Raw genomic sequence first — 25,853 nt, forward strand, 5'->3', positions numbered from 1 at the left:
TTGACTCAGGGCTATCTGCACATAGGGCTCACCAATTTGAAAATGCTCTTTTTTTTTTTTTGCTATTGCTGCCACTTTAGCTACCAACCTATTTCTCTCTCTCTCTCTTTTTTTTTTTTTTTTTGCTTTGTGTGGCCGTTTTTCCCCTTCCTATCCTTTCAGTAACCCTATTTAATCTGCTGTTTACCATGCCACTTTGCTTTAATATTTCTCCCCAGGACTAGCAATAATCGCAAGGCCAAATCCATTGGTCCTTCCTGCATTGATTACTGCTTTCTTGGATGGCGCTCTTCTAGATATTCTCCTGCCTCTCTGACTCTCTGTTTCTGTTGCCTTTGCCAGGGACTGACTGCCGTACTGTCTCCCTTCCTCACCTCCTCCTTTTCCGTACCCTCTGTCATCCATTTGCTGATGACTCCCAAATATTTTTCAAGCCTTCGACTCTCCTGAGTGCCAGTCTCACATCTCCAGTTAGGCATTTTGATTTTTATCATTTCAAAATCAGTATGTCTAAAATGAATCTGATCTTGTTGATAATTGAACTTTCCTATTTCTGTCAGTGTTTTTCTTTCTCACTACTGTCACCTTATCACCTAACATCAAAAAGTTTAAAGTCAGGTTATGAATGCTTATCCCATCCTCTTCTTCCCTTTCTTCCTAAACCATTTTTAGTATCATGACTCTCAGATGTGAAAATCCTTACTGCTACCCACTGCCACTGTTAATGATGGAAGGATCTCATACCTCATGGGTATATTGGAGGTAGAAAAGAAGATGAGATACAAACCCTCCTATTGTACTACTTTATTTTTTGATTGCCTCTGAACTGTGTGCCAAACACATTCTCTTTCTTATTCCCACCCTTATACCTTTTGTTGTTGTAATCTAGAATGTTCCTTACCTCCCTGCTCATGTGAGTTCTACCCAGGCCTTAAACCTCAGCTCAAATCGCACCACTTCTCTAACACTTTCCCTTCTGGGGCTGGCCTGGTGGCATAGCGGTTGGGTTTGCGCATTCCGCTTCGGCGGCCTGGGGTTTGCTGGTTCAGATCCTGGGCGTGGACCTATGCGCCGCTCATTAAGCCGTGCTGAGGCAGCGTCCCACATAGAGCAACTAGAAGCATGTACAGCTATGATGTACAACTATCTACTGGGGCTTTGCGGGGGAAAAAAGGAAAAATAGGAGGAAGATTGGCAACAGATGTTAGTTCAGGGCCAATCTTCCTCAAAAACAAAACAAAAAACAATTTCCATGACAAACATTTAAAAAAAAAAAAAAATTTCCCTTCTCTGTCCCTTCAGTCTACACTAGTCTTTCCTGTGTTGGAAATCCCAGAGGAGTGTGTATACACTTATATGGTGTGTCCAGTATGTTACCTTATTGTACTAGTTTAGTGTGTATGTATATAGATTCCAATATCTTGAGGCCTGTGTTGTGAGCTCCTTAGCTTAGAAATTGTACCTTAGATGATATCTTTCACTATATTTGGTAATATATTGTTAGATAGAGGTAAATTTAAAGAAGCTGTTGACAATAGAAATAATTAAACTTCAATTTTGTGCATGAAATTAAAAATAGGACAAGACACATCCAGAAACCACAGGCAGAAAGGACTGGGAGCTCAGTAGATGTCATGAAGAGTCAGCCTTCTCCATATTGTTCAAGCTGCCCTCATGCAAAAGAAACTCCCAATTATTTATACTTTATCAGTAAGATTCAGTAATTCATAGTAATTGTCCATGTTTTTTTACATTTTAATTCACTCAGTTGTTTTTTTTCTTAGATGAGAGGGATGACTTATTTTGGGTGGAAATAAAATTAGATACATGAGCTCAACATTCTTTTCCTAGCGGTAATGTTCTTAGAACATGCTGCGAAGCATATGACTGGAAACTAAAGGCAGGTTGTTAGTGAGGTTTTCTAACACCCACCCTAGTTTAATAGACTCTCTTTCTGTTCTTTGACTTAAACATCTTGCTCTGTAGGTGATACTTTTTTTATATTAAGAATATGCCTATAACTCCCATTTTGAAAATTAGGCCAACATAATAAATGTACCTGATTATTTCTAGTTTTGGATTAGTCTATAGAGATTTTTTTAATCAATTAAATGATTAACATTTTCTATAAGATTACCAAAATACTTAAAATTCCCCTTGTTCTCTTTAAGAATTCTTCATGTATAGATATACTAGTATATGTCTGTATATATGCTTTGATATTTGTTTTTAAGTATTTTATTCATGAATTAGTGTCCTTTTTTTGCTTATTTTTTACTCTGTATTTTGTATGAAACAAATGCAAATGTATTCATGTTGCTAATATTTCATAGGTTTAATGCTTAACTTCTTCAGTTGTACAACTGCCTTGGGTTCCTAAAACGAATTATTTTACTATTTAATATAGCTAAGAGTTTTTATGTATTTGTTTAAATTTTATTTCTGCTACCCACCTAGCACTTCATGAAGTGTGGCAGGATGAGGATGAGTTTATCATTTTCAGTAATTTGTGTGATTTCTAGAAAACAGGGCATTTTCCTTAAAGTTTCTTTTTAAATAAAGCCAAGATCCCAGCTCAAGGATCCCTTCATTCCTAAACAAGGAACCTTGGATGTGGCTTGCTTTGGTATTTTTCTAAAACAAACCTTGGCACTGTGTTACAGTAGTCTTGTTCACTTCATCCTTACCATTCTCTCATTGCTGCTATCCTCCTTTCTTTTGCTGTTGATGGCACAGGTGGGCAAATACAGTACAATCATGAAAATAGAGCATAACTAGGAAGGCACCTGCAAACACCTTTAGTCACTCACCTGATGGTATGGCATTTGGTAGTGCTGAGGTCGTGCAGTGATTCAGGAGAGGATTTTCCCAAAGGGTTACCTTAAGGATAAAAGAAAATTATCCTATTTTAGTAGAAGACATTGTTTGCTGGGAGAACCTGCCACTGCCCTAATCACGGGTGGGGCCGTGGGGGGCCAGGGAGGGAGATGTGCATCTGTTGCCTTCACTTAGTCTCAGGATAAGTAAACCTGTACCAAAATAAAATAGCCAATTATATCTGGATACCAATATTGATGTGGAAATTGCGTTGCAGTGGTGGTAGCCTTACAAGTAATTTTGCAGTGAAATTTGATTCTTATTCTTGTTAGTGCATGTGTTTATATCTGTTCATTTTGATTTTGTGTAGTTCAATAATTTTAAGTCTGCTTACTGAAAAAGAAGACCCTTTTGTATATAGATTAGTATTGGAATTTTTTAGAGAATCTCTTTTCTCTTATTTAGACATAGATATGGGGAAACATTAATTATAATTAATTTTAATATGGATGTCTATTCAGCTTAAAATATATCACTAATATGGGGCATTTTCTCAGTAGCCTTTCTCTTAAAGGCCTGTACTTTTGTGTTACTGTGTGGATTTTTACTGTAGCTAAAAAGTGAGGTTGGGAAATTTGAGTGAATGTGTTTGCTCTTTGGAAGAGAAAGGGCAAGAATGAGTAAATATTATATTGGCTTGTTTATTCCCTTTCTTCTTGCATAAACCTATCTTCAGTGTGTTTGAAGTGGCTCACTACAAATACTAGTTTTGAAAAATGGTTCAGTTTATTAAAGGAAATCCTACTATTGGTAGTTCTTACATAAAAATTAAGTCATATCAGTATATTTTTATATTGGTATGAATCCACCAGAGATATGTGATTCTTGAAAAACTGCAAACATGACATTTTCTTTTTTTTTTTTTTTTTGTGAGGATGTAAGCCCTGAGCTGACATCCATGCTAATCCTCCTCTTTTTGCTGAGGAAGACCGGCTTGAGCTAACATCTGTTGCCAGTCCTCCTGCTTTGTTTTTTCCCCAAAGCCCCAGTAGATAGTTGTATGTCATAGTTGCACATCTTTCCAGTTGCTGTATGTGGGACTCGGCCTCAGCATGGCCGGAGAAGCAGTGCGTTGGTGCACGCCCGGGATCTGAACCTGTGCCGCCAACAGCGGAGCGCGTGCACTTAACCGCAAAGCCACGGGGCCGGCCCAAACGTGACATTTTCTGATTGTAGTACTAATGAGTCCATTAGTGATCCCGTAAAATATAGAAAAGTATAAAAAGAGAAAACTCCATGATTTCACAATTCTAGGGAGAGCTGTTTTTAACATTTTGCTATATTTTTATGAATATACATAAATGGCTTTATATTTATTTGTGATCATACTGTATACACCTTTGTATTCAGCTTTTAAAAATTAGCATTATGTCCTAGACATTTTCTTATATTATGTGACCCTTTTAAGGTAAATTTTATTTTTCTTAATTGAATTTACAGTAAAAGCAGAGGCATCAAAATTGCATCTAATTATAAAGACTAGATATGATTAGAGACCTCAAGTCCAAGATTTTTCTTTGGGGTTTGAGAGAGGGTAGGAAATTAGATTAGAATATTTGAAGATAGAAAGAGGTAACAGATATTTTTCCTGTCCCCCCCCCCCCCGAATATTTTTAATTAAAAGGAAAGGGAAAAAATTTTTTCCCAGGATTCTTAAAAAAAAAAATGGTTTTTGGGCCAGCATATCATTATATATAAACTCTATAATAATTTTATCAACAAAGTAAGGTATTTATAATGGATTATATTTCCAAAGTAATAAAATTAATTACTTTAGATCTGCAGGTGACATTCTTTTAAAATATTTTAAAATTGAATTATAAGAATTTTTCAAACCACTGTGCTTTTTCAAGCTACTATTTTAAAGTGAAGCTGTTGTTTTGCCTTCGTGAAGAGTAAGAATAGCACATAATATAATGTAAAAAAACAAATATATAAGCTCAAAAACGCAAGAAAGGTACATGCCACAGGGATGTACTAATGCAGTAAAAATTATTAACCACTGTGCTTTTTCAAGCTACTATTTTAAAGTGAAGCTGTTGTTTTGCCTTCGTGAAGAGTAAGAATAGCACATAATATAATGTAAAAAAACAAATATATAAGCTCAAAAACGCAAGAAAGGTACATGCCACAGTGATGTACTAATGCAGTAAAAATTATTTCCATATGGTGGAATTTTTTTTTTTTTTTTTTGCTGAGGAAGGTGCACCTGAGCTAACATCCATTGCCAATCTTCCTCTTTTTGTGTGTGAGCTGCCGCCACAGCATGGCCGCTGACAGATAAGTGGTATAGGTCCACACCTGGGAACCGAACCCAGGCCGATGAAGTGGAGTGCTCCAAACTTCAACCACTAGGCCACTGGGGCTGGCCCATATAATGGAAATTTGAAATGTCAGATCAATCTTGGTCTCTAGACTATAAAAATATTGAATCAGTATAGAAATTTAGGTATTATTTTAATTTAACAAAAAGCATTTATCATAGGTCAGTTTGAGGCTAATATTAATATTTAGCTATAGTTTAAATACAGAGCGAAGCCTTTCAGTGTATATTGAAAGACAGTAAAGTCCTTTCTTTCTGTCAACCTCAGGCACATCTCCCAAGTTTCTCCCAGATACTAGAATCCTTGTGATAGTTGCAAATCATGGCTTAATTGATTGTCTGGAATGTGCTAGGCATTATACTAGGTTGTGGAACCTCAAAGAAAGATAAGGCATTGGCTCTGTCCTTCAGCAGTTTATTATTTAGGGGGGTAGCTATAATACAGTGTAGTTAGTGTGGTAACAGAGGTTAGGTACAAACTGCTGTGAGAGCACAGCAAAGTAAAGAGCTATAAAACCAGTAAAGGAAGCTCCAGGTGGGTCAGAGGAGATGAAATTTGGCTGGACCTTGAAGAATGAGTAGTGAGATTCCAGATAATGATGGTGTAGAAGAGCCTTCCAGGCAGAGGAAATCGCTTAGGAAAGGCACAGGGACATTGAAATATATGGTCTATTGGAGAAAGAAGAGTGTCTGTTGAGGCTGAGGCACAGGTGAATATGAGGAAAGGAAGGTGGTAGAAGAGGAAGGGGCCCAGATTTGAAAGTTTTAATGTCTTGTAGCCAGTTTTACTTTATCCTGCAGATAAGAGGGAACCATCATATGTTTTTGAAATAGCAGAGTGATTCAAGAAATTTCCTTTGCAATGAATTATTTTTTAAGGAAGTTGGACATTTGGAATAGGAAGAAACAAAGGCAGAAAAACCAGTTATGAAACAAGGGAGGGAAAGTGAAAACTAGCACGTATTTATTGAGAGCCAGTGCTAGGTACATATCTAAAGCTATATCTCTTTGGGCCGGCCCCGTGGCTTAGCGGTTGGGTGTGTGCGCTCCGCTGCTGGTGGCCCGGGTTCGGATCCCGGGTGCGCACCGACACACCGCTTCTCTGGCCATGCTGAGGCCGCGTCCCACATACAGCAACTAAAAGGATGTGCAGCTATGACATACAACTATGTACTGGGGCTTTGAGGGAAAAAATAAATAAATAAAATCTTTAAAAAAAAATAAAAAAAATAAAGCTATATCTCCATTTTGAGTATGAATCAGTTAACAGTATAAACAAAGTTAGGCATGCCGGTAAATTAATGATAAAGTACTAGTGGAGCTCACCATTATGAATCTGTAATTACGTAGACTCATGGAATGTTAGCCCAAGAAGAGTCTTTCATGATCCTCCATTGTGTTGGCCTCTAAAGGAATTTTTTAAAGAAAGCAGCATGATAGTAGTTGTACTTTTAGATTAATCAGTTGAGAAAATACAAGATAAAAAGCAGTTATTCTAGGCATTGTTCATTGTTTTATTTAGTCACAGAAGCATCTACATATATTTGAAAAATGGTGGCACACGTGTGAGACATTTAGTTTACAGACAGTATACAGCATAGTGTTTTAGAGCTCAAACTCTGGAATCAGAACCTGGTTTGAATCCATCGCTTGCTGACTATAACTTTGGACAAGTTACTTGCCCATCTGTACCTCAGTTTTCTCATCTGTAAAATGTGAGTAACAATAGTACCTATCTCATAGATCTGTCCTATGGATTATAATTGAGTTAATATATGTAAAGAGCCTGGGACAGTACCTAACACATTGTAAGCGCTATTGAAAGTGTTTGCTATTATGATGATGATGCTGTCTTGTCTAAATCATGCAATAATTCAGAGACCTTCTTCTGATAAGTTTTTCTTCCATTGTTCTTAGATTCTTATTCTGATGAATGATTATTGGGGTCTTTGAATAGGTATGTTATTAAAAAGATATTGTTATTTTTAGAAATTTGTGTTCACGATTTTACTTCACCCTCCTTGAGATCTCTGCACACCTCCTGCCGACACATGCCTTAGAGTTATCTTTCTCACTTGTGGTTCCTTGAGAGAATTAAGTCTTTATATGGAATCATTTATATATAATGAATGAATCTCTCTACTCTGCATCTACAGTGGTGCTAGTAATGTACCATTCTTCGGAGAATGGGAAAATAGTCACTGAAATGATTTTCTGTGGTTCAGATGAGAAACCTCAATTGCCAGAGGATAAGTGAGTCAGACCATCTTGGTTGCTGTGTTTCGTAGTGGTAACGATAATGGCAATGGCTGTTTTCATCTATCTCCTAGGGTCTCCTTTGTATTTTTTTAAAATAGACTTTATTTTTTAGAGCAGTTTTAGGTTGAGAGCAAAATTATGCAGAAGGTACAGAGATTTCCCATTGCATTAAAAAAAAAAATCTCTGTAGCCTTTATTGTTAAGCATAAGGTCTGGCACATAGATGAATAAATAAATATAGCATTTTCAAAATCATTTATGTTTTTTTGTTCTAAGAAATTCTTTCTTACACTGAGATCTGTATTTTCTTCTATACATCTTAAAGTTTTGTCTTTCATGTTTAGGTCTGTAATTTACCTGGAATTTATTTTTCTGTTTCATATGATTTAGAAACTTACTTTAATTTTTTTTTTCTTTTTGCCATATGGGTTTTCCTAGCATCATTTACTGAATAGTTAGTTCTCTTTTCCTCTAGTTAATTTTAATGTCATGTCTTTCCATCATTTTTTCTGTGTGCCTAGATCTGTGTCTAAATTCTCTTTTCTGTTCCTTTGATCTATTTGTCTATCCTTGCATCAACACCAAACTGTCTTAATTATTTTAGCTTTCCAATAATTCATGATATCTAGTAGGGTAAGTCCATTAACATTTTATAATGCTGTGTTTTTTTGTTTTTCATCCAAATATGTTTTAGAATCAGCTTGTCACGCTCCTTGAAAAATCTTGCTAGAATTTTTATTGGAATGTATAGATTAATTAGGAGAAAATTGACATCTTTATGTTATCATTCATCATTCACTAAATATTTATAGGGTACCTCTTGTATACTGGGAACTGGGAATACAGCATTGAACAAAACTCACAGATATCCCTGGACTTATGGAGCTTACATTCTAGTGGAAGGAAATAGACCATAAACAAGATAAATAAATTATATGCTCTATTATTCATAGTAGCCAAAAACTGGGAACAATCTAAATGTCCATCAAATGTGTATCCATACAATGGAATACTACTCAGCAATAAAAAGGAACAGACTACTTTTACATGCGACAACACAGATGAAGCTCAAAAATATTATACTAGGTATAAGAAGCCAGGTACAGTAGACTACATATTATATGATTCCATTTATGTGAAATTTCTACAGAAGGCAAAACTATAGTGACAGAAAGCAGATCACTGGTTGCCTGGGGCTTGAAATGGGAATGAGGATTGACTGCAAAAAGTATGAGGGAAATTTTTTTTTTTTTTTTTTTTTTAAAGATTGGCCCTGAGCTAACATCTATTGCCAATCTTCTTCTTTTTTTTTTTCTCTCCCCAAAGCCCCAGTACATAGTTGTGTGTCCTAGTTGTAGGTCCTTCTAGTTCTTCTGTGTGGATGCCGCCTCAGCATGGCTTGATGAGCGGTGAGTAGGTCTGCGCCCAGGATCCGAACCAGTGAACCCCATGCCACTGAAGCAGAATGCGTCAACTTAACTACTATGCCACCAGGCCGGCCCTTGAGGGAACTTTTTAGGTGATGGAAGTGTTCTAAATCTGGATTGTGGTGATGATTGCACAACGATGTAGATTTACTAAAGCTTATTGAATTGTATACTTACAATGGGCAAATTTTATGTTATGTAACTTATACCTCAGTAAAGCTGTTTAAAATAATTATTTTATGCCAACACAGGTAAACCTTCAAAACATGCTAAGTCACAAAGAAGCCAGTCACAAAAAACCACGTTATGTGATTCCATTTATATAAAATATCCCGAACAGACAAAGCTATAGAGATAGAAAGTAGATTGGTAGTTGCCGAGATCTGGGGTGATTGGGAGGGAAATAGGGAGTGACTTCCTAATGGATATGGAGTTTCTTTTTGGGGTGATGAAAATATTCTATAATTGTTGTGGTGGTGGTTGCACAGCTCTCTAAAAACCATTGAATTGTATACCGTATAAATGTGTGAATGTTATGGTACGTGAATTATCTCAAAGCTGTTCTAGAAAATAAAAGTATATGCTATATATGAAGGAGAATTAGGGGAGGGAGGTGGTGGTTGGTGGTGGTGAGGAAGGCCTCACTGAGAAGGTAACAATTGACCAAAGATTTGAAAAAGTTGAGAGATTGAGCCGTGTGGAACCTGGGAGAAGAACTTTCTAGGAAGAGGGGATAATCAGTGAAAGATCCTGAGAAGGGAGCATATCTGGCATGTTTGAGGAGCAGCAGTGAGACCAGTGTGGCTGAAATAGAGTGAGCAAGAGAGAGAGCAATAGGAAAAGAAGCTGGGAGAGGGGATCATGTAGGGCCACTGTAAGGACTTTGGTGTTTACAGTAAGGGAGATGGAGAGTCAATGCAGAGTTTTGAGTAGAGGAATGGCATCATCTGACATAGGTTTTTAACAGTGGCTGCTGTGCTGAAAATAAACTGAAAGGTAGCATGGGTGGAAGCACAGAAACTCATGAGAAGGCAGCAGTCCAGGAGTGAGAGAAAAGTGACTTGGACCAAGGTTGAAGAAAAAAGTGGTCAATTGTTGAATATATTTTGAAGGAAGATGCAGCAAGATTTGCTTGACAGATTGGAGATGAGATGTGAGAGGAAGAGAAGAGTCAAAGAGGATGCAGTATTTTTTGGCCAGAAAAAATGAGAGGGAGAAGATTGAGGACAAAGTGGATTTAGGGAGGAAATGCCAGGAGTTCTGTTTTTGACATGTTAGAGAAGCTAGTCAGACACTGAAGGACAGGTGTGAGTAAGCAAATTGGATTTCTAAATCTGGAGCGTAGGGAAGAAGTCCTCAAGTAGAGATTGTGTTTAAAGCTACGAGTCTTCCAGTCCACCAGCACAATAGACTTAATAAGACAAGACCTTATTTTCCCTTAAGATAGGCTTTTAAAAATTGTTGACCTTCCCCTGCCTCCAAAGAGAATAAATATGTTAATTTTCTTATATTTCAGGATCTTCAAGATGAAGTTCAAAGGGAGAATACTAATCTGCAAAAACTACAGGCCCAGAAACAGCAAGTGCAGGAACTCCTTGATGGACTGGATGAGCAGAAAGCCCAGCTGGAGGAACAGCTCAAGGAAGTCAGAAAGAAATGTGCTGAGGAGGCCCAGCTGGTAAAGTCTGGCCGTTTACTGCTGCCTGTGTCTATACCTTAGTTGCTTTTCCTGGCTTAAGATCTTAAGATGGAAACGTTCTCTGCTGCTTGTTGTTGTTGTTGTTAGGTGGCAATATGGTCAACAGTTTGGGCACATGAAGGAGATGAGTACGGTTCATCCAGAAATTACAGGCCCTCTTTAGGGGACATAGGGCACTTAATGTCCTATTTTTCCAGATTTTAGCTGGAAGTATGGTATATCTATGCCTTCAACTCTCCTCTATCTGTCCCCTAATTGCCCTTTTCTACCAAAAATATACGTCAAAAAAGACTAAAATAGTAAACTAAACTAATAAACATATTGCATTATGGAACATATTAATGACATTTCTTTTTTTAATTTCCCTTTCTTCTAATTCACCTCTGTATTATAGATCTCATCCCTGAAAGCTGAATTAACTAGTCAAGAATCGCAGATCTCCACTTATGAAGAAGAGCTGGCCAAAGCTAGGGAAGAGCTGAATCGCCTACAGCAAGAAACAGCAGAATTGGAGGAGAGTGTGGAGTCAGGGAAGGCTCAGCTGGGACCTCTTCAGCAGCACCTGCAAGATTCACAGCAGGAAATCAGTTCAGTAAGTCTTTGTGTCAGTGAGAAATACACTCAGATGGGCCCTCACGTATCCTTTTATTTTATTTATTTATTTTTTTGTGAGGAAGATTAGCCCTGAGCTAATATCCGATGCCAATCCTCCTCTTTTTGCTGAGGAAGATTGGCCCTGGGCTAATATCTGAACCCATCTTCCTCTACTTTATATGGGACGCCACCACAGCATGGCCTGACAAGCAGTGCGTCGGTCCGTGCCTGGGATCGAACTTGCAAACCCCAGGCCACCGAAGAAGAGTGCGCAAACTTAACCGCTGTGCCGCTGGGCTGGCCCCCACATATCCTTTTAGTAAATAATACTTTCTCAACTTTTGCTCCTTCTCCCTCTGTCTAGTTTATTATTCATTTTTTCAGTCATTTTTTACAAATAGGTTTCTTGTCATTGGTCATGAGTTAAAACTATCATGCATTTTGTACATCTGATGATTATCATTGGAGTCATGGTTAGATAGTTTAGGTTAAAGTGCTGGCTCTGCCACTTACTGCCTGAATTATCTTAGTATCAGATTCTTCATCTTTAAAACTGGAGCATTAACAGTACCCCTACCCCCTAGGGCTGCTGTAAGGATTAAATGAGACAAAACCTGTGAGACATTTTTGCATAGTATTTGGTATATAAATGCTCAGTAAGTCATGCTTTTTTTAATAAATAATAACCCAGTGTCTTCCCTTTTGTGATTACTTTTTTAAATTAGGAAATTGTTCTTTATACAGATAAATGTGCAGTGTTGTGGTGGGTCCAGAGGATAGATCCTTTGCTTTGTTATTTCTAGGCTTCCCTAAATGGAGAATAATATTTTATAGAATGGTAGTAAGATGATTAGGTAGAAGCATAGAGATTGTGTAGTCCATTCCTTTCATTTTGAATTTGAACAGACAGAAGCCAAGGAAGGTTAAGTAACTTGCCTGTGGTTACATAGCCTTTAAAAGAGCTGCAGCCTGGAATCCAGATCTTCTCAAACCTAGTCTAGTGTTCTCTGTTAATTATTATATATAATGAAGTCCTTCCCCTCGATGTGCTTCCTTCCCCACCCTTGTCTAGCAGATGAATTACCTACTCATTCATCTTGTAAGACGTAGCTTAACCTCTTATTTCTTTATGACATTTGTTGAACCCTGCCTTTATTGGCCTCTATACTTCTGTTATACCACTAGTAACATTTTTCCCTATATATTTGTTTATGTGTCTGTCTCCCAGCAGACTGAGCCTTTTTTTTTATCTCTATCATTTAGCAGAGTTCTTGTCCCAGTGTAGGTGCTCAATAAACTCAATAAACACATAACCCAAAAGAAATTATCCTAGTGGGAATGCTACCAGATGAATGGATGTTCTTTAACATAGTTTTCTTCTTTTAATTTTTTTAAAAACTGATTTTTTGAAGTATAATTTACATACTATAAAATTCACATGTTTTAAGGGTACAATTCGTGATTTTTAGTAAATTTAGAGTTGTTCAAACATCACAGTCCACTTTTGGAACTTTTCCATCACTCCCAAAAGATCCCTTGTGCTCTTTTGTAGTCAGTCCCCACTCCTACCCCTAGGTAACCACTAATATGCTTTCTGCTTCTATACATTTGCCTTTTCTGAGCATTTCATATAGATGAAATCAAACACTTTCTCATGTGGTAGTCTTTCTCATGTGGTTTCTTTCACTTAGGGTAATGTTTTGAGGCTCATCCATTTTGTAGCATGTATCAACATTATATTACATTGTATGTTTATAAAGTATTTTGTTTATTCACCAGTTAATGGGCATTTGGAGTCTTTCTACTTGTTGGTTATTATGAATAATGCTGCTATGAACATTTATATACAGTTCTTTGTGTGGACATATGTTTTCATTTCTCTTGGGTATGGCGTAGTTGGTTATATTGTAAGGTTATGTTTAACTTTTTTAAACTTTAAATTGCCAAAATGTTTTCCAAAGTGACTGTACCTTTTTACATTCCCACTAGCAATATATGATGGTTCCAGTTTCTCCACATTCTTACCAACACTTTTATTGTCTGTCTTTTTGATTATAGTCATTCTAGTGGATATAAAGTGGTATGAGATACCACTTTTTATATCATTGTAGAGTGATATTGGTGAGGAAGATTACCCCTGAGCTAACATCTGTTGCCAATCCTCCTCTTTTTGCTGAGGAAGATTGGTCCTGGGCTAACATCCGTGCCCATCTTCCTCTACTTTATATGCGGGACGCCTGCCACAGCATGGCTTGATAAGTGGTGTATAGGCCCATGCCCGGGATCTGAACCTGTGAACCCTGAGCTGCCGAAGCAGAGCATGTGAACTTAACCACTATACCACCGGGCCGGCCCCTCATATCGTTTTTGATTTGCATTTCCCTAATGACTAGTGATGTTGAGTATTTTTTCATGTGCTTATTAGCCATGCGTATATCCTTGTGGATGAAATGCCTAAGTCTTTTGCCCATTTTTAAAAATTGGGTTGTCTTATTATTATTAAATTACAAGAGTTTTTAAAAAATATATTCTGGGTATAAGTCCTTTATCAGATATTTGATTTCCAAATAATTTCTCCCAATCTCTGGCTTGTCTTTTCGTTTTCTTTTCTTTGACTTTTTTTGAAAGGGGACTTCTTCCAAAGGAAGGAGTATAAATGAGAAAAGTAGAAAGAACTCTGGGTATTATAAATTATCATTGAGAAAATAAAACAGTGTTTGAGAGTAAGGAAAATAGCCTCAACAAACTATACTACCAAGTGTGCTAGAATATATTTGATATCTGTGGAAAGAATTATATCCTCGTGTCTGATCTCCAAACCTTAAGAATAAATATACCAATTTCTTACGTTTGAGTGGCTTGTGCGTCTTTCCCACAGAGGGCAGTATATTCCCATGGGTCTGTAAACATGAAAATCCAGTTGTAAATTAACCCGAGACTTTCATTGCTCTCTAAAGCTAACCTATAGCTTTTTTGGAAAAAGGAATAACCGAAGAAAATTTTTCTGACTTGCTGAATCTTCATTTTTACTTCTTACGTCGTATTTGCAGCAAGAAAAAAAAGCAAAGAACCTCTGACCTTAACTCTATGCGAATACATTACATACTATTTTTATTCAAATGTTCCTGGCATTCCTGGCACTTCTCTTACACAATTTGCAAAGAGCTGGTGTTAGTTGCATGATTTTTTTTTTCTATATCCTCTTAAGTTTATGCAGAGACTAAGGAAGAACATGGGCTTAGTGATAGTTGCATGAGAGAGCCAGACACAAGAAATCCTAGTTTTGTTTAAGATACTATTGATTGTCTCAGAAATAACTTTAAGAAACAAACTGTCTGAAGTAGAACTATTTGATAGGCAAGTATTTCCAGTTACTGCTTCATCTCTATTGATTGTCTCAGAAATAACTTTAAGGAACAAACTGTCCTAAATAGAACTATTTGATAGGCAAGTATTTCCAGTTACTGCTTCATCTCTATGATGGGTATTATTTTAGTGTTAAGGTTTTAAAATTTAGACTGCAAGGTTGTAGTGGATATTGAAATTGATTTAATGGTCATGATAAAAATTTTTTTAAAAAAAGAAATAAGAGAAAATAGGAAACATCAGAGTGTATTATATATAGTTAAGAGTAAGTATTACTTCACTTGTTTCACCACTGTATGTGCATGTATGTGTGTGTATGTATAATTATATATATATGCGTGTACGTCTCTATTACACATGTGTATTTATGTATACACATACACACACAGACATATCAAAATATATACATATATATTTACTGGATTAGGATGTAAAATCTGTTTCTTTCTATGGATTATAGTAAAAAAAAGTTTACAAGCCACAGCTCTATAGTACTAGGAATATACAAAGCATAAGCTGTGTGTTACAAATGTGTAGTATTTTTGGATTGTTAGTTTAAGTTCTAAATACAGGTTTGGTAGATATATATGCTTACTGATGCCCAGTGTTTAAATTTATAAGCACAATATTTGTGTTCATTCACTGAACATATGCTAAGCACTTACAGTGTACAGCATTGTGCTAGGTGTTGGAGATACAAGGTAACAAGATTTGTGGTCCCTACCCTCAAAGAGCTCAAGATGTTTAACTTTTTAAAAATGGAGTGAATTAGTGGAAAAGGAACAGAGGAAGACTTAATTACTGTAATAGTGAGAAATGTAGTGTGCTAGGCACTTTTACGTACATTGTCTGTCATTTATATACATTTACTTTTCTTTACATTTTACAGAGTTCTTTTTGCTTCACATAATAATCATCTGTGGAGATAATTCTTATTCCCTTTATGGATTAAGAAATGGAGGCTTGGAAAGGTTACTTTGACTAAGATCACCTAATTAGAAGGTGACAGAGCTAGATTTACCTCTCTCTCTCAATCCAGTATAGTGTTCTTTCCCCAGGTTATGACCCTGAAAAAACCTATGGTGAATTACAGATTCCAAATTGAGCAACTTAAAAACCTTATGGGGAAAATAAGATTAGGGAAACAGAGCCTTGATTTATGAACTGTCAATAGGTAATTTTTATGTTTGCTAAAAACAAAAAACATAGCATGCTAATAAATAAAAGGAATTCCAATGTAATTAAAAATATATATTTTATGAGAAATGAGAACTATTTGGTAAAATTCCATTTATTATTATTTTTCACTAGAAACATTTTTTGATTCTGCCTTCTCTTCAGTTTCTTTGTTATTTGTAAATTTGTTTTTCTTTATTATACGTGTTGGTATAAATAAGCATTTTTTCCTCCCTCTGATTCCCAACATTTTTCTTTTATATGTATTACAACTTATTGAATCTTGCCTTCTGTGTCCCGCCATTGTCCCAAGAGTATAAAGTCACTTGGATATTGTGGTCAAAAAAACTTTGAGTGTTCTTTATTTAACCAGTTTAGTATAGCTTAGATTGTGAGACCACCTCCTAGGGCTCTAGCCCCTTAATAAATAATGCCAGAGCATAGGTCACTAGCTCGTTTTACCTTTGTCTTTACTCCTCTCCTTCCTAATGGGAGTATGGATGGTTCCAAAGCCTTGTGTACTCCCCTTCAACTTCTTTTATCTCTCCTAAGGCTTTGTCACAAAATCTTCTCTTGCTTTGTCCTTTTGCTGTTTTTTCCCCAATACTGTGACCCTTTTTCTAATTATACCCTAAAGCACTGCCAGTATGCAGATAATTGAATCAAAATACTTGGAGCTTTCAAAAGATGTACAGAAGTGAATCTATATATACTGGGATGGATTACTAACATCTTTTCTCTAAGTCATGCTGCATTCCCAGAGGATTCTCCTTAATGGAAGCAAATTTATCCATGACCAAGTCTAAAGGTATAGCCATTTTTAGATTACGTGTCTTTCTAGTAATAAATCTTGTTTTGTGTTTCTGCTTTGTGTTGACAGATGCAAATGAAACTGATAGAAATGAAAGAACTGGAAAACCAGAATAATCAATTAAATTGGTGCAGTAGCCCACACAGTATTCTTGTAAATGGCGCTACAGATTATTGCAGCCTCAGCACCAGCAGCAGTGAAACAGCCAATCTTAATGAGCATGCTGAAGGCCAGGCCAATCTAGAGTCTGAGCCCATCCACCAGGAGTCTCCAGTGAGTCTAATAGTTCCATAACCTTCATAATCAACTGCAGTGAGTAGCCATTGAAGAATTTTAAGCAAGAAGTGACATGATTGCATTTACCTTTTAGAAGATGTAGAAAATGGAGTAGAGAATGGGACTGGACAGAGAGAGATACGTTAACGGACTATTATAATGGTCTATATGGGAGTTGTGTTAGCCTAAACTTAAGCAGTAATGGGAGGGGGGCCGGCCCTGTGGTGTAGCGGTTAAGTACGCATGCTCCGCTGCTGGCGGCCAGGGTTCGGATCCCAGGCGTGCATCGATGCACGGCTTGGCAGGCCATGCTGTGGTGGTGTCCCATATAAAGTGAAGGAAGATGGGCACGGGTATTAGCTCAGGGCCAGTCTTCCTCAGCAAAAAGAGGAGGATTGGCACAGATGTTAGCTCAGGGCTGATCTTCCTCACCAAAAAAAAAAAAACAAAAAGCAGTAACAGGAGGGATGATGAGAAGAATACAAGTTTGAGAGATATTAAAGATATAGAATTAACAGACATGATTTTATTTAGGCAGTGCAGTCTTGATACATTACACAATATTCTTTTAAGCACAGAAGGCAAATTACTAGGTTATCGTTCAAAGACACAGGATGATAGAAAATAGAGATTCCCCCTGCCACTTAAGCCTTATTACCTACTGGTCTAAATCCAGAAAGTAATGGGAAGCCATGGAAGGATTTCTAACCAGAAGGGTCATGATCAGATTCACATTTTAGATCTATTACTTTGGCTACTATAAGGAGGATAGATTGGAAGGGCACATATTGGAGGCAGGGAGGCAGTTGGAAGGTTACTACAGTAATCTGGATGAGAAATGATGATACTGTAAATGGGTGATAGTGTCACTGGGGTTGGAGAAGAAGGGAAGGATTTGAGAAAGAGGTAGGAGGTAGACTCAGCAAGACTTGGAGGCTAGCTAGGGGATGACCAAAGGGAAGTGGTTAAGGATGACCTGTAGTTTTGAGCCTGAATGACTTCGATGCTTGGTGATACCATTTTTCTAAGAAAGATTTTAGAAGTCCTTCAATGAATATGTTCTGCTTGTCTTTTTTTATTTTTTAGTAATTTTTGGTTATCCTTTGTCAGTTTTCTCTGCCAAGTAGAAAATACATTGTTAGTCCATGTAGCATTAATATTTTGTAGGCAAGAAGTAGTCCTGAAATACCACCTTCTGGTGTGACTGATGAAAATGAAATGGTGACTGCAGCTGTTAATGAAAAAGTTTGTCCTGAATTTAACAGTGACAGATGTTCAAAAGAGGTAAAAATAATTTTGTATGTAAATGTTCTTATCACTCTTTTCCCTAGATGGGTTATACTATTTCAGGTTAAGGAAAGAGAAAAATGTGTTACGTGGACTTTATGACTATGGAAATATTTGTTATATTACCATCATTTGATTTTTCAAAGCTTGTTATTTTATTTTAAAATGTTACCTTTTAAAACTTTGGTTCCTAAAACATTTTTTAATTTAAAATTATTTTTAGGAAGACCCATTTAATGTAGAATCAAGTTCACTGACAGATCCAGTTACAGATACAAACTTGGATTTTTTCCAGTCTGATCCTTTTGTTGGCAGTAAGTACTCTTATTTTTATATCATAGATTTACAAAAAGAGGCTTTTTCATATATAAACTGTATAAGAATTAGGGCTTCTGTTTTGAGAGCCTACTTCTTGTAACAAAAGTAGAGGAGAGTGATGTAATATGCTCAGATTTGCTAGTATTTGTCCTCTTCAGGCAACCAAATCCTGAGACTAAGCCTTTGATTGTGTCTTAGGAGCCCCTGATTAAAAACGTATGTTTCTCCTTCAGAATAAGGACCAAAAGGAAGACATTGTGGACCAGAAGAGGAGATTGGATACTCTTAAGTCAAGTAGCAATTTTTTACTAAAAGTGCCAACACCATGGTTTTAAACCAGTGGAAGTCAGAGTAGTTAGAAGCCTGATTGCTGCCCGTAGGGTGCCTGCAGTCTTATTGAAGAAATATAATTTAATAAATTAAAACATCTGATGTCGCTGTAAACTGTGTTAAATACTACTTGTGTTAAAGCTCTTTTTGCATTTTATTTATTTCAAAAATCAAATTGTGAAACTGATAGGTCAGTTTATATCAGCTTTAAAGATGGGAAACTGAGGCACATAGATAAAATAACTTCCTTAGAGTCCTGGCAGAAATGAGCCTAGATATTAGAACTCCTTTTAAGAAAACATCCTTATTGAGATATATAAAGTGTTAAAAGATATATTAAATTGTATGTTTAAAGTGCACAATTAAATGGTTTTAGTATATTCACAGAGTTGTATAATCATCACCAAAATCTAATTTTAGAACATTTTTTATCGCCGCATAAAGCAACTCCATACCAATTAGAATTCACTTCCCGTTCCCCTAACCACTAGCTCTAGGCAACCATTAATCTACTTTCTGTCTCTGTAGATTTGCCTATTTACAGAATTATACAATATATTGTCTTTTATGTCTGGCTTCTTTCACTGACTGTAATATTTTCAAGATTCACTCATATTTTAGTATGTTTCAGTACTTCATTCCTTTTTATTGATGAATAATACTCCATTGGATGGATATTCCACATTTTACTTATTCATTGATTGATGGACATTTGGGGTGTTTCCACTTTTTTGGCTATTATGAATAATGCTGCTCTGAACATTTATTACTAATTTTTGTGTGGATATATGTTTTTATTTCTCCTGGGTATATATCAGATCATACAGTAACTCTATGTTTATCATTTGAGGAACTACTAGACTGTTTTCCAAAGTGTTTGTACCATTTTACATTCCCACCAGCAGTGTATGTGGGTTGCAATTTCTCCTTATCCTCACCAACACTTGTTATTATCTATCCTTTTGATGATAGCCATCCTAGTGGGTGTGAAGTAGTATCTCATTGTGAGTTTGATTTGTATTTCCCTAATGGCTAATGCTGTTGAGCATTTTTCTATGTGCTTTTTGGCCATTTGTATATCTTCTTGAAGAAATGTTTATTCAAATAATTTGCCCATTTTTTAATTGGGTGGTTTGACTTTTTATTGTTGACTTGTAAGAGTTCTTTACATGTTCTGAATACAAGCCCCTTATCAAATATTTGATTTGCACATATTTTCTTGGAATTTATGTTGTTTTAATTTTTGTGTGTGTGTGTGTGTGAGGAAGATCAGCCCTGTGCTAACATCTGCCAATCCTCCTCTTTTTTTGCTGAGGAAGACGGGCCCTGGGCTAACATCCGTGCCTCATCTTCCTCCACTTTATGTGGGACGCCGCCACAGCGTCCCATATAAAGTGCGTGCCTGGGATCTGAACCGGTGAACCCCGGGCCGCCGCAGCGGAATGCCCGCACTTAACCGTTTGCGCCACCAGGCCGACCCCAATGTTGTTTTAATTTTGATGAAGTCCAATTTACCTATTTTTTTCTTTTGTCACTTGTGCTTTTGATGTCATATCTAAAATCCAAAGTCATGAAGATTTACTCTTATGTTTTCTTTTGCGTTTAATAGTTTTAGCTGTTACATTTAGATCTTTGATCAATTTTGAGTTGATTTTGGTATATAGTATGAGATAGGGGTCCAACTTGATTTTTTATTCTTTTGCATGTAAATATCCAGTTGTCCCAGCACCATTGGTTGAAAAGATTCTTCTTTCCCCTTTGAATCGTCTTGGCACTCTTGTCAAAAATCAAATGACCATAAATGTAAGGGTTTGTTTCTGGACTCTTCAATTCCATAAGAGTTTTTTTTTTAAACTTCAGTGAATGTCAGTGTCTTTCATTTCTGATGTGGTGATGGTAATACGCATCCATTACTCTTGTGAAGGGTAGAGATTTTGTTAGTAAAAGTCTTGCTGTTGTGCTTGTCTTTTGCCCTCCATCTGGAACCTCAACTTGTAGTCAAAAGGTAAGTATAGTTGGCTCTAACTAAAATTTGCCTTCTTTATGAGGTGTGTTGATGTTCTGTCTTTACTCTTTATTATTTTAAGTATTTCCTGGAGGTGGATGACATTCATTGTTTCATCTACTTCGACAGAGTTAATGAAACAAACTTTGCTTTAAGAAACTTTGCTGTTGTTTGAACTTTAAGTAATGATGTCACAACAGTAAATATTGTTATTTTGATTTCTGCTAATTTATTTTATCACAGGTGATCCTTTCAAGGATGATCCTTTTGGGAAAATTGGTCAGTATACTTTTGGGAAAATTGGTCAGTATATTGTTGAGGTCCATCTTAGTGTTAGTCTGATTCTGCTTAATTATAAGCTTATGTTGTATTTAGGAATGAGAGATCACAGTTGGGTAGTTATAGGAAATGGACTTGCTTTTTATTCAGTTTTGAAACTATCTAAGGCCTCACTAAGATGTTGTATGTGCCTGGTATTTTCAGAGAGAAAGTGGTAGATTCTTGTGAATTTGCTTAATAAACTGTTAGCTTTACTCTTTTAAAACTGACATTAGTGTTTATACTTAGGTGCTTTTTAATAATATTTAGGCTGATTTCTCCTTCTTAGCCAAGGATTAGATGAGTATAATGATCTACACTACTGCAGGGTTTAGAACTTCTGTTTTCCTAAGATTATAGCCTATTTGTATGAATGAGGGAAAAGGAAACATCTTAAAGAATTACTAAATGTCAGACTTCTTAAGATATTCTTTCTCTGGGATTTTTGCATTAGAAGGAAGCAAATCTTGTGTACCATTTAGTTATGCTTCCCAAACCTGTTCCAGACTATTGGCTGTTACCCTTGCACTCAGGGAGAGAAATACATTTAGAAGTTTTTGTTGTTGTTTCTTTAATTATGATAGTATAGAATAAGGATTTTAAAATGGGACCCCTTGACATTCTATGCTAATTTTAAAAAGTAAGTTTAGGGGCCAGCCCGGTGGCGCAAGCGGTTAAGCGTGTGTGCGCTCCGCTGCAGCGGCCCAGGGTTTGCTGGTTCGGATCCCGGCCGCGCACCGATGCACTGTTTGGCAAGCCATGCTGTGGCGGCATCCCATATAAAGTGGAGGGATATGGGCACGGATGTTAGCCCAGGGCCAGTCCTCCTTGGCAAAAAAAGAGGAGGATTGGCAGATGTTAGCACAGGGTTGATCTCCTCACAAACAAAAAACAACAACAACAAAAAAAGTAAGTTTATTAGGTGAAAGACTGTATCGTTTATCAAAACCACAAAGGAACCTGTGATCCCCACCCAAAATTAGAATCACCAGCTTAGAGGAATTGTTTAAACCTAGCATACAGGTAACATTTGTGTAGTAAGTGTTGGAATTATTGATTTGCTTTGGGTTAATGATGACCAAGTAGGAAAGAACGTTCATTAAAGCTGTTTAACTAGGTGCAAATGTCTGTACTTTTTTAATGATCATTATCATAATAAAAGTACCTAACTTAGATTCTCCAGGAGTTCAAAATGTCTTCTAATTAAGGCAATTATGCCTTCAGGTGACAGGAAATTTAGTGTAATAGTTTTTAGTCTCTTAAATTTATGCTATATTTTCTTAGATCCATTTGGAGGTGATCCTTTCAAAGGTTCAGATCCTTTTGCGTCTGACTGTTTCTTCAAGCAATCTTCTACTGATCCTTTTGCCACTTCAAGTACTGACCCTTTCTGTGCAACCAGCAATAGCAGTAATACATCCGTAAGTGGGAGAGTTAAAAACTGTCAAATGGATAACAAGTGTCCTAAGTGAGTTTCTTGAAATATACAGTGATGAAAGAATCCTCTTTTATATTACTTCTAATGGGCCATATAAAAATTTCAGTCTCATCTAGCCCATCTAGTTTTTGATTCAGACTGGTATTTCACAGCTTGATCATCCACTGGAATTGACTAGAATAGCTTATGTCATCCAAAAATCAAGTCCATCCTTCAAAGGACCAAATATCCCTTGGGGATATTTAAAATAAATGAGTAGAAGTCCATATACCAGTCTTAAGTAAAGCTTTTCAGAAATGTTTGGTATGCATTATTGAAATAATGAAAATCAGTTTAAAAGGAAGAGCATTAATGTTTTAGAAAAATCATTTGTTATTTTATAAACACATGTGGAATGTTAATCTTGTAAAAAAGTACAAATTCCCACTAAATGTCAGACTCGCTTGAGAACATACATACTACAACAATCACTATTTAATAACAACATGCTATGATCCAGGTACTTCTGTGTGCTTTACATTCATTGTTTCTAATCTTCACATGAACCTTGCAGAGTAGGTGTTGGTATCCCTGTTTTAACTATTAATAAGGACGCTGGGACTTGGAGAAATTAACGTAACCAAGGTCATACAGCTAAGTGCTTTATCATCTGAAGGCTTTAAAAACAAAATCTTTATATTATGGATATTTAAACATACTCAGAGTGATATAATGAAATATTTTAACAAACCTCCATGTATCCATCATGCAATTTCAATAATTATGAATGATTTCGGAGTTTTTTGTTCTTAATTTTTATTTAGAGGTTTATTTTTTTATTTTTTATTTTTTTAAATTTTATTTATTTATTTATTTTTCCCCAAAGCCCCAGTAGATAGTTGTATCTCGTAGTTGCACATCCTTCTAGTTGCTGTATGTGGGACGCGGCCTCAGCATGGCCAGAGAAGCGGTGCGTCGGTGCACGCCCGGGATCCGAACCCGGGCCGCCAGCAGCGGAGCGCGTGCACTTAACCGCTAAGCCATGGGGCCGGCCCTAGAGGTTTATTTTTGAGGCAGGATGTTTCACGTCTTTAAGTAAACCAGACCCGGAAAGGAACAGTTGATTGACAGGCATTTGAAGCAAAAATTTTGTCTTTTTAATGCTCTTAGATTAAGAATACTTCCTTAAAAGAGTAATCGATTCTTTTAAAGGTAGTAGATTTTAGTATTCTTGAATTGCTTCCTTACTTTCCTCAGTAAAGAGCTACTTGGCCAACAACTGGTATTTTCCATTGATGTAAACTGAGCGAATGCCTCCATAACTGAATATTTGTGGTTTCCACAGGCTACTGGATAGTCTGTTTTCCTATAACAGTTAGTTTGCAGTGTGGACCCATGTGCCAAATTCTTGTAAAATTGGCTGCAACCTGAATTCTTTTCCTCTCACCTTATTCTAGTCTCTCATTCTCCACTCTTAGCATTTCAAGAACAAGAAAGCCAAAGCAACTCTTCCTAATTTAAAAATAAACAAGTTTCTCCTGTTCTTCTCCCCTGGTGAAATTTTTCTGCCATTCTTTCTACTTACTTTTTCTCTTTTCTCCCCAGTTTTTGAAAGCAACATTGCCCTTGCCGACAGCTCTTAATTTCCCCATTAAAAAGACAACAAAAAAAAAACCGAATTGGCAATGTAATAATAGCTACGTTTAGCTAATGTGTTCTGTGTGACAGGCATGGTGCTAAGCTTTTTTCATGTGTTACGTCATTTAATCTTCACAATAATTCTCTGATGCTCATGTTATTATCCTCATTTTTAAGGTAAAGTAAATGAGACTTAGATTAAGTGGTAGTAAGTTAATAAGGGGTAGAACTGAATTCAAACTCTGGTCTCTCTGACCAAAATCTTAAGGTCTTTACCACTATAGTCTATGATTTAAGCGTAATTCCTCCTGGCTACAAAGCCTCTGTTTTTTGTGATCTTCCTTCTTTTTAAACAGAGGCCTCTTCTGATTATGCCTCCAGACATGAATCTCTCCCCAAAAGTCTTTCCTATTCCCTCAAGGCTAGTCTCTGCTCTCAGAGGGACATAATTTTAAAAACCAAACCAAATCAAAACAAACAACTGTCATTTCCTACCCTCCAAGCTAGTGTGTGGTAGCGTTGTGTGGGTGCTAAGTCATGCCGTGAAAGCAGGGAGTGGAGGGCTGACGTAGGAGAGAGAGAATTTCAGTGATAAATTAGGTGACCTTGTAGGAGGATTTTGGAACATAAATCTATAAAATCATACCATCTGAATTTTAGTTATGAAAATTATTTCTGTGTACTAAATTGCCTAATTATCAAACTAAAGAGAGTTTTGTGACCACTTGCTCCTTTGTTTATGGGCTGCACAGTTTGTCGTGTTTCCCTTGCTATGCCAATGGCCTTTTAGAGTGGTTGCACAGTGTGTGATGAAGGACTAGTAATTAAACCTGACGTGCATATAGGCATGCTTTTTCTCTTTCTCTCTGTGATGGCAAATAAAATCTGCAAGCTATTGTTAAAAACCAGGCCTGTTAGATTTTCCTTTTCTTAACATTAAGAGAAGAAGCGGTTATAGTTGGTGACTTAAGTTATCATGTCAGTGACTCTCTCACAGTAGTATTTTGACTGTTATATTAGGAACCATGGAAAGTTACTTTGCTATATAGACCAGCTTAATTTTTTTTCTTCAATTGCTATTTATTCATTCAGCAGATACAATCAGTATAAGATAGAGTGCAAGTTTTACAATAATATCACTGGCATTAGTGAAAATAAATACTATCATGTTCAGTTCTGAAAACTTCATTAGTATTAATTACTTCTTTTTGCTAGTAGTTTTAATGAGTCCTCTTCTATAAAGAGAGAATATACTATAAGCCCTGGTTAGCATTACTTTTCTTTTTTCAAATACATTTGTTTTACTTAGAAATTTATAAATTGAGCTCTGCAATATCCTCTGACATTCGGTTGTAATATCCATTTTATTGATGATTAGAAATAGAGCCTGTAAGGGGCCGGCCCCGTGGCTTAGTGGTTAAGTGCGCGCGCTCCACTACTGGCAGCCCGGGTTCGGATCCCGGGCGCGCACTGAGGCACCACTTCTCGGGCCATGCTGAGGCCGTGTCCCACGTACAGCAACTAGAAGGATGTGCAACTATGACATACAACTATCTACTGGGGCTTTGGGGCAAAAAAAGGAGGAGGATTGACAATAGATGTTAGCTCAGAGCTGGTCTTCCTCAGCAAAAAGAAGAGGATTAGCGTGGATGTTAGCTCAGGGCTGATCTTCCTCACAAGATAAATAAATAAAAAGCTGGGAGTCAGAAAAATCATACACACAAAAAAATAG

The 25,853-nt window shown here is 36.7% G+C and overlaps 1 protein-coding gene across 6 annotated transcripts in view; it reads left to right on the plus strand.

The window, feature by feature from the left end:
- EPS15 (epidermal growth factor receptor pathway substrate 15) overlaps positions 1 to 25,853 on the plus strand; it is a 138,437-nt gene that overhangs the window by 89,997 nt on the left and 22,587 nt on the right. For 4 of the 6 annotated variants that reach the window (XM_087445957.1, XM_087445955.1, XM_087445956.1 and 1 more), the window contains 7 exons: positions 10,403 to 10,564; positions 10,980 to 11,177; positions 16,602 to 16,805; positions 17,976 to 18,092; positions 18,319 to 18,409; positions 20,992 to 21,051; positions 22,351 to 22,487. In XM_087445957.1, coding sequence (XP_087302083.1) covers positions 10,403 to 10,564; positions 10,980 to 11,177; positions 16,602 to 16,805; positions 17,976 to 18,092; positions 18,319 to 18,409; positions 20,992 to 21,051; positions 22,351 to 22,487 — 969 coding nt within the window. The remainder of the gene's footprint in view (positions 1 to 10,402; positions 10,565 to 10,979; positions 11,178 to 16,601; positions 16,806 to 17,975; positions 18,093 to 18,318; positions 18,410 to 20,991; positions 21,052 to 22,350; positions 22,488 to 25,853) is intronic. The other 2 variants (XM_004438542.3, XM_087445959.1) reach the window with 1 other exon arrangement.

Source organism: Ceratotherium simum, chromosome 22 (assembly GCF_057802395.1).
Source record: "Ceratotherium simum simum isolate JZ-2026a chromosome 22, ASM5780239v1, whole genome shotgun sequence".
NCBI classification, from domain to species: Eukaryota; Metazoa; Chordata; class Mammalia; order Perissodactyla; family Rhinocerotidae; genus Ceratotherium; species Ceratotherium simum.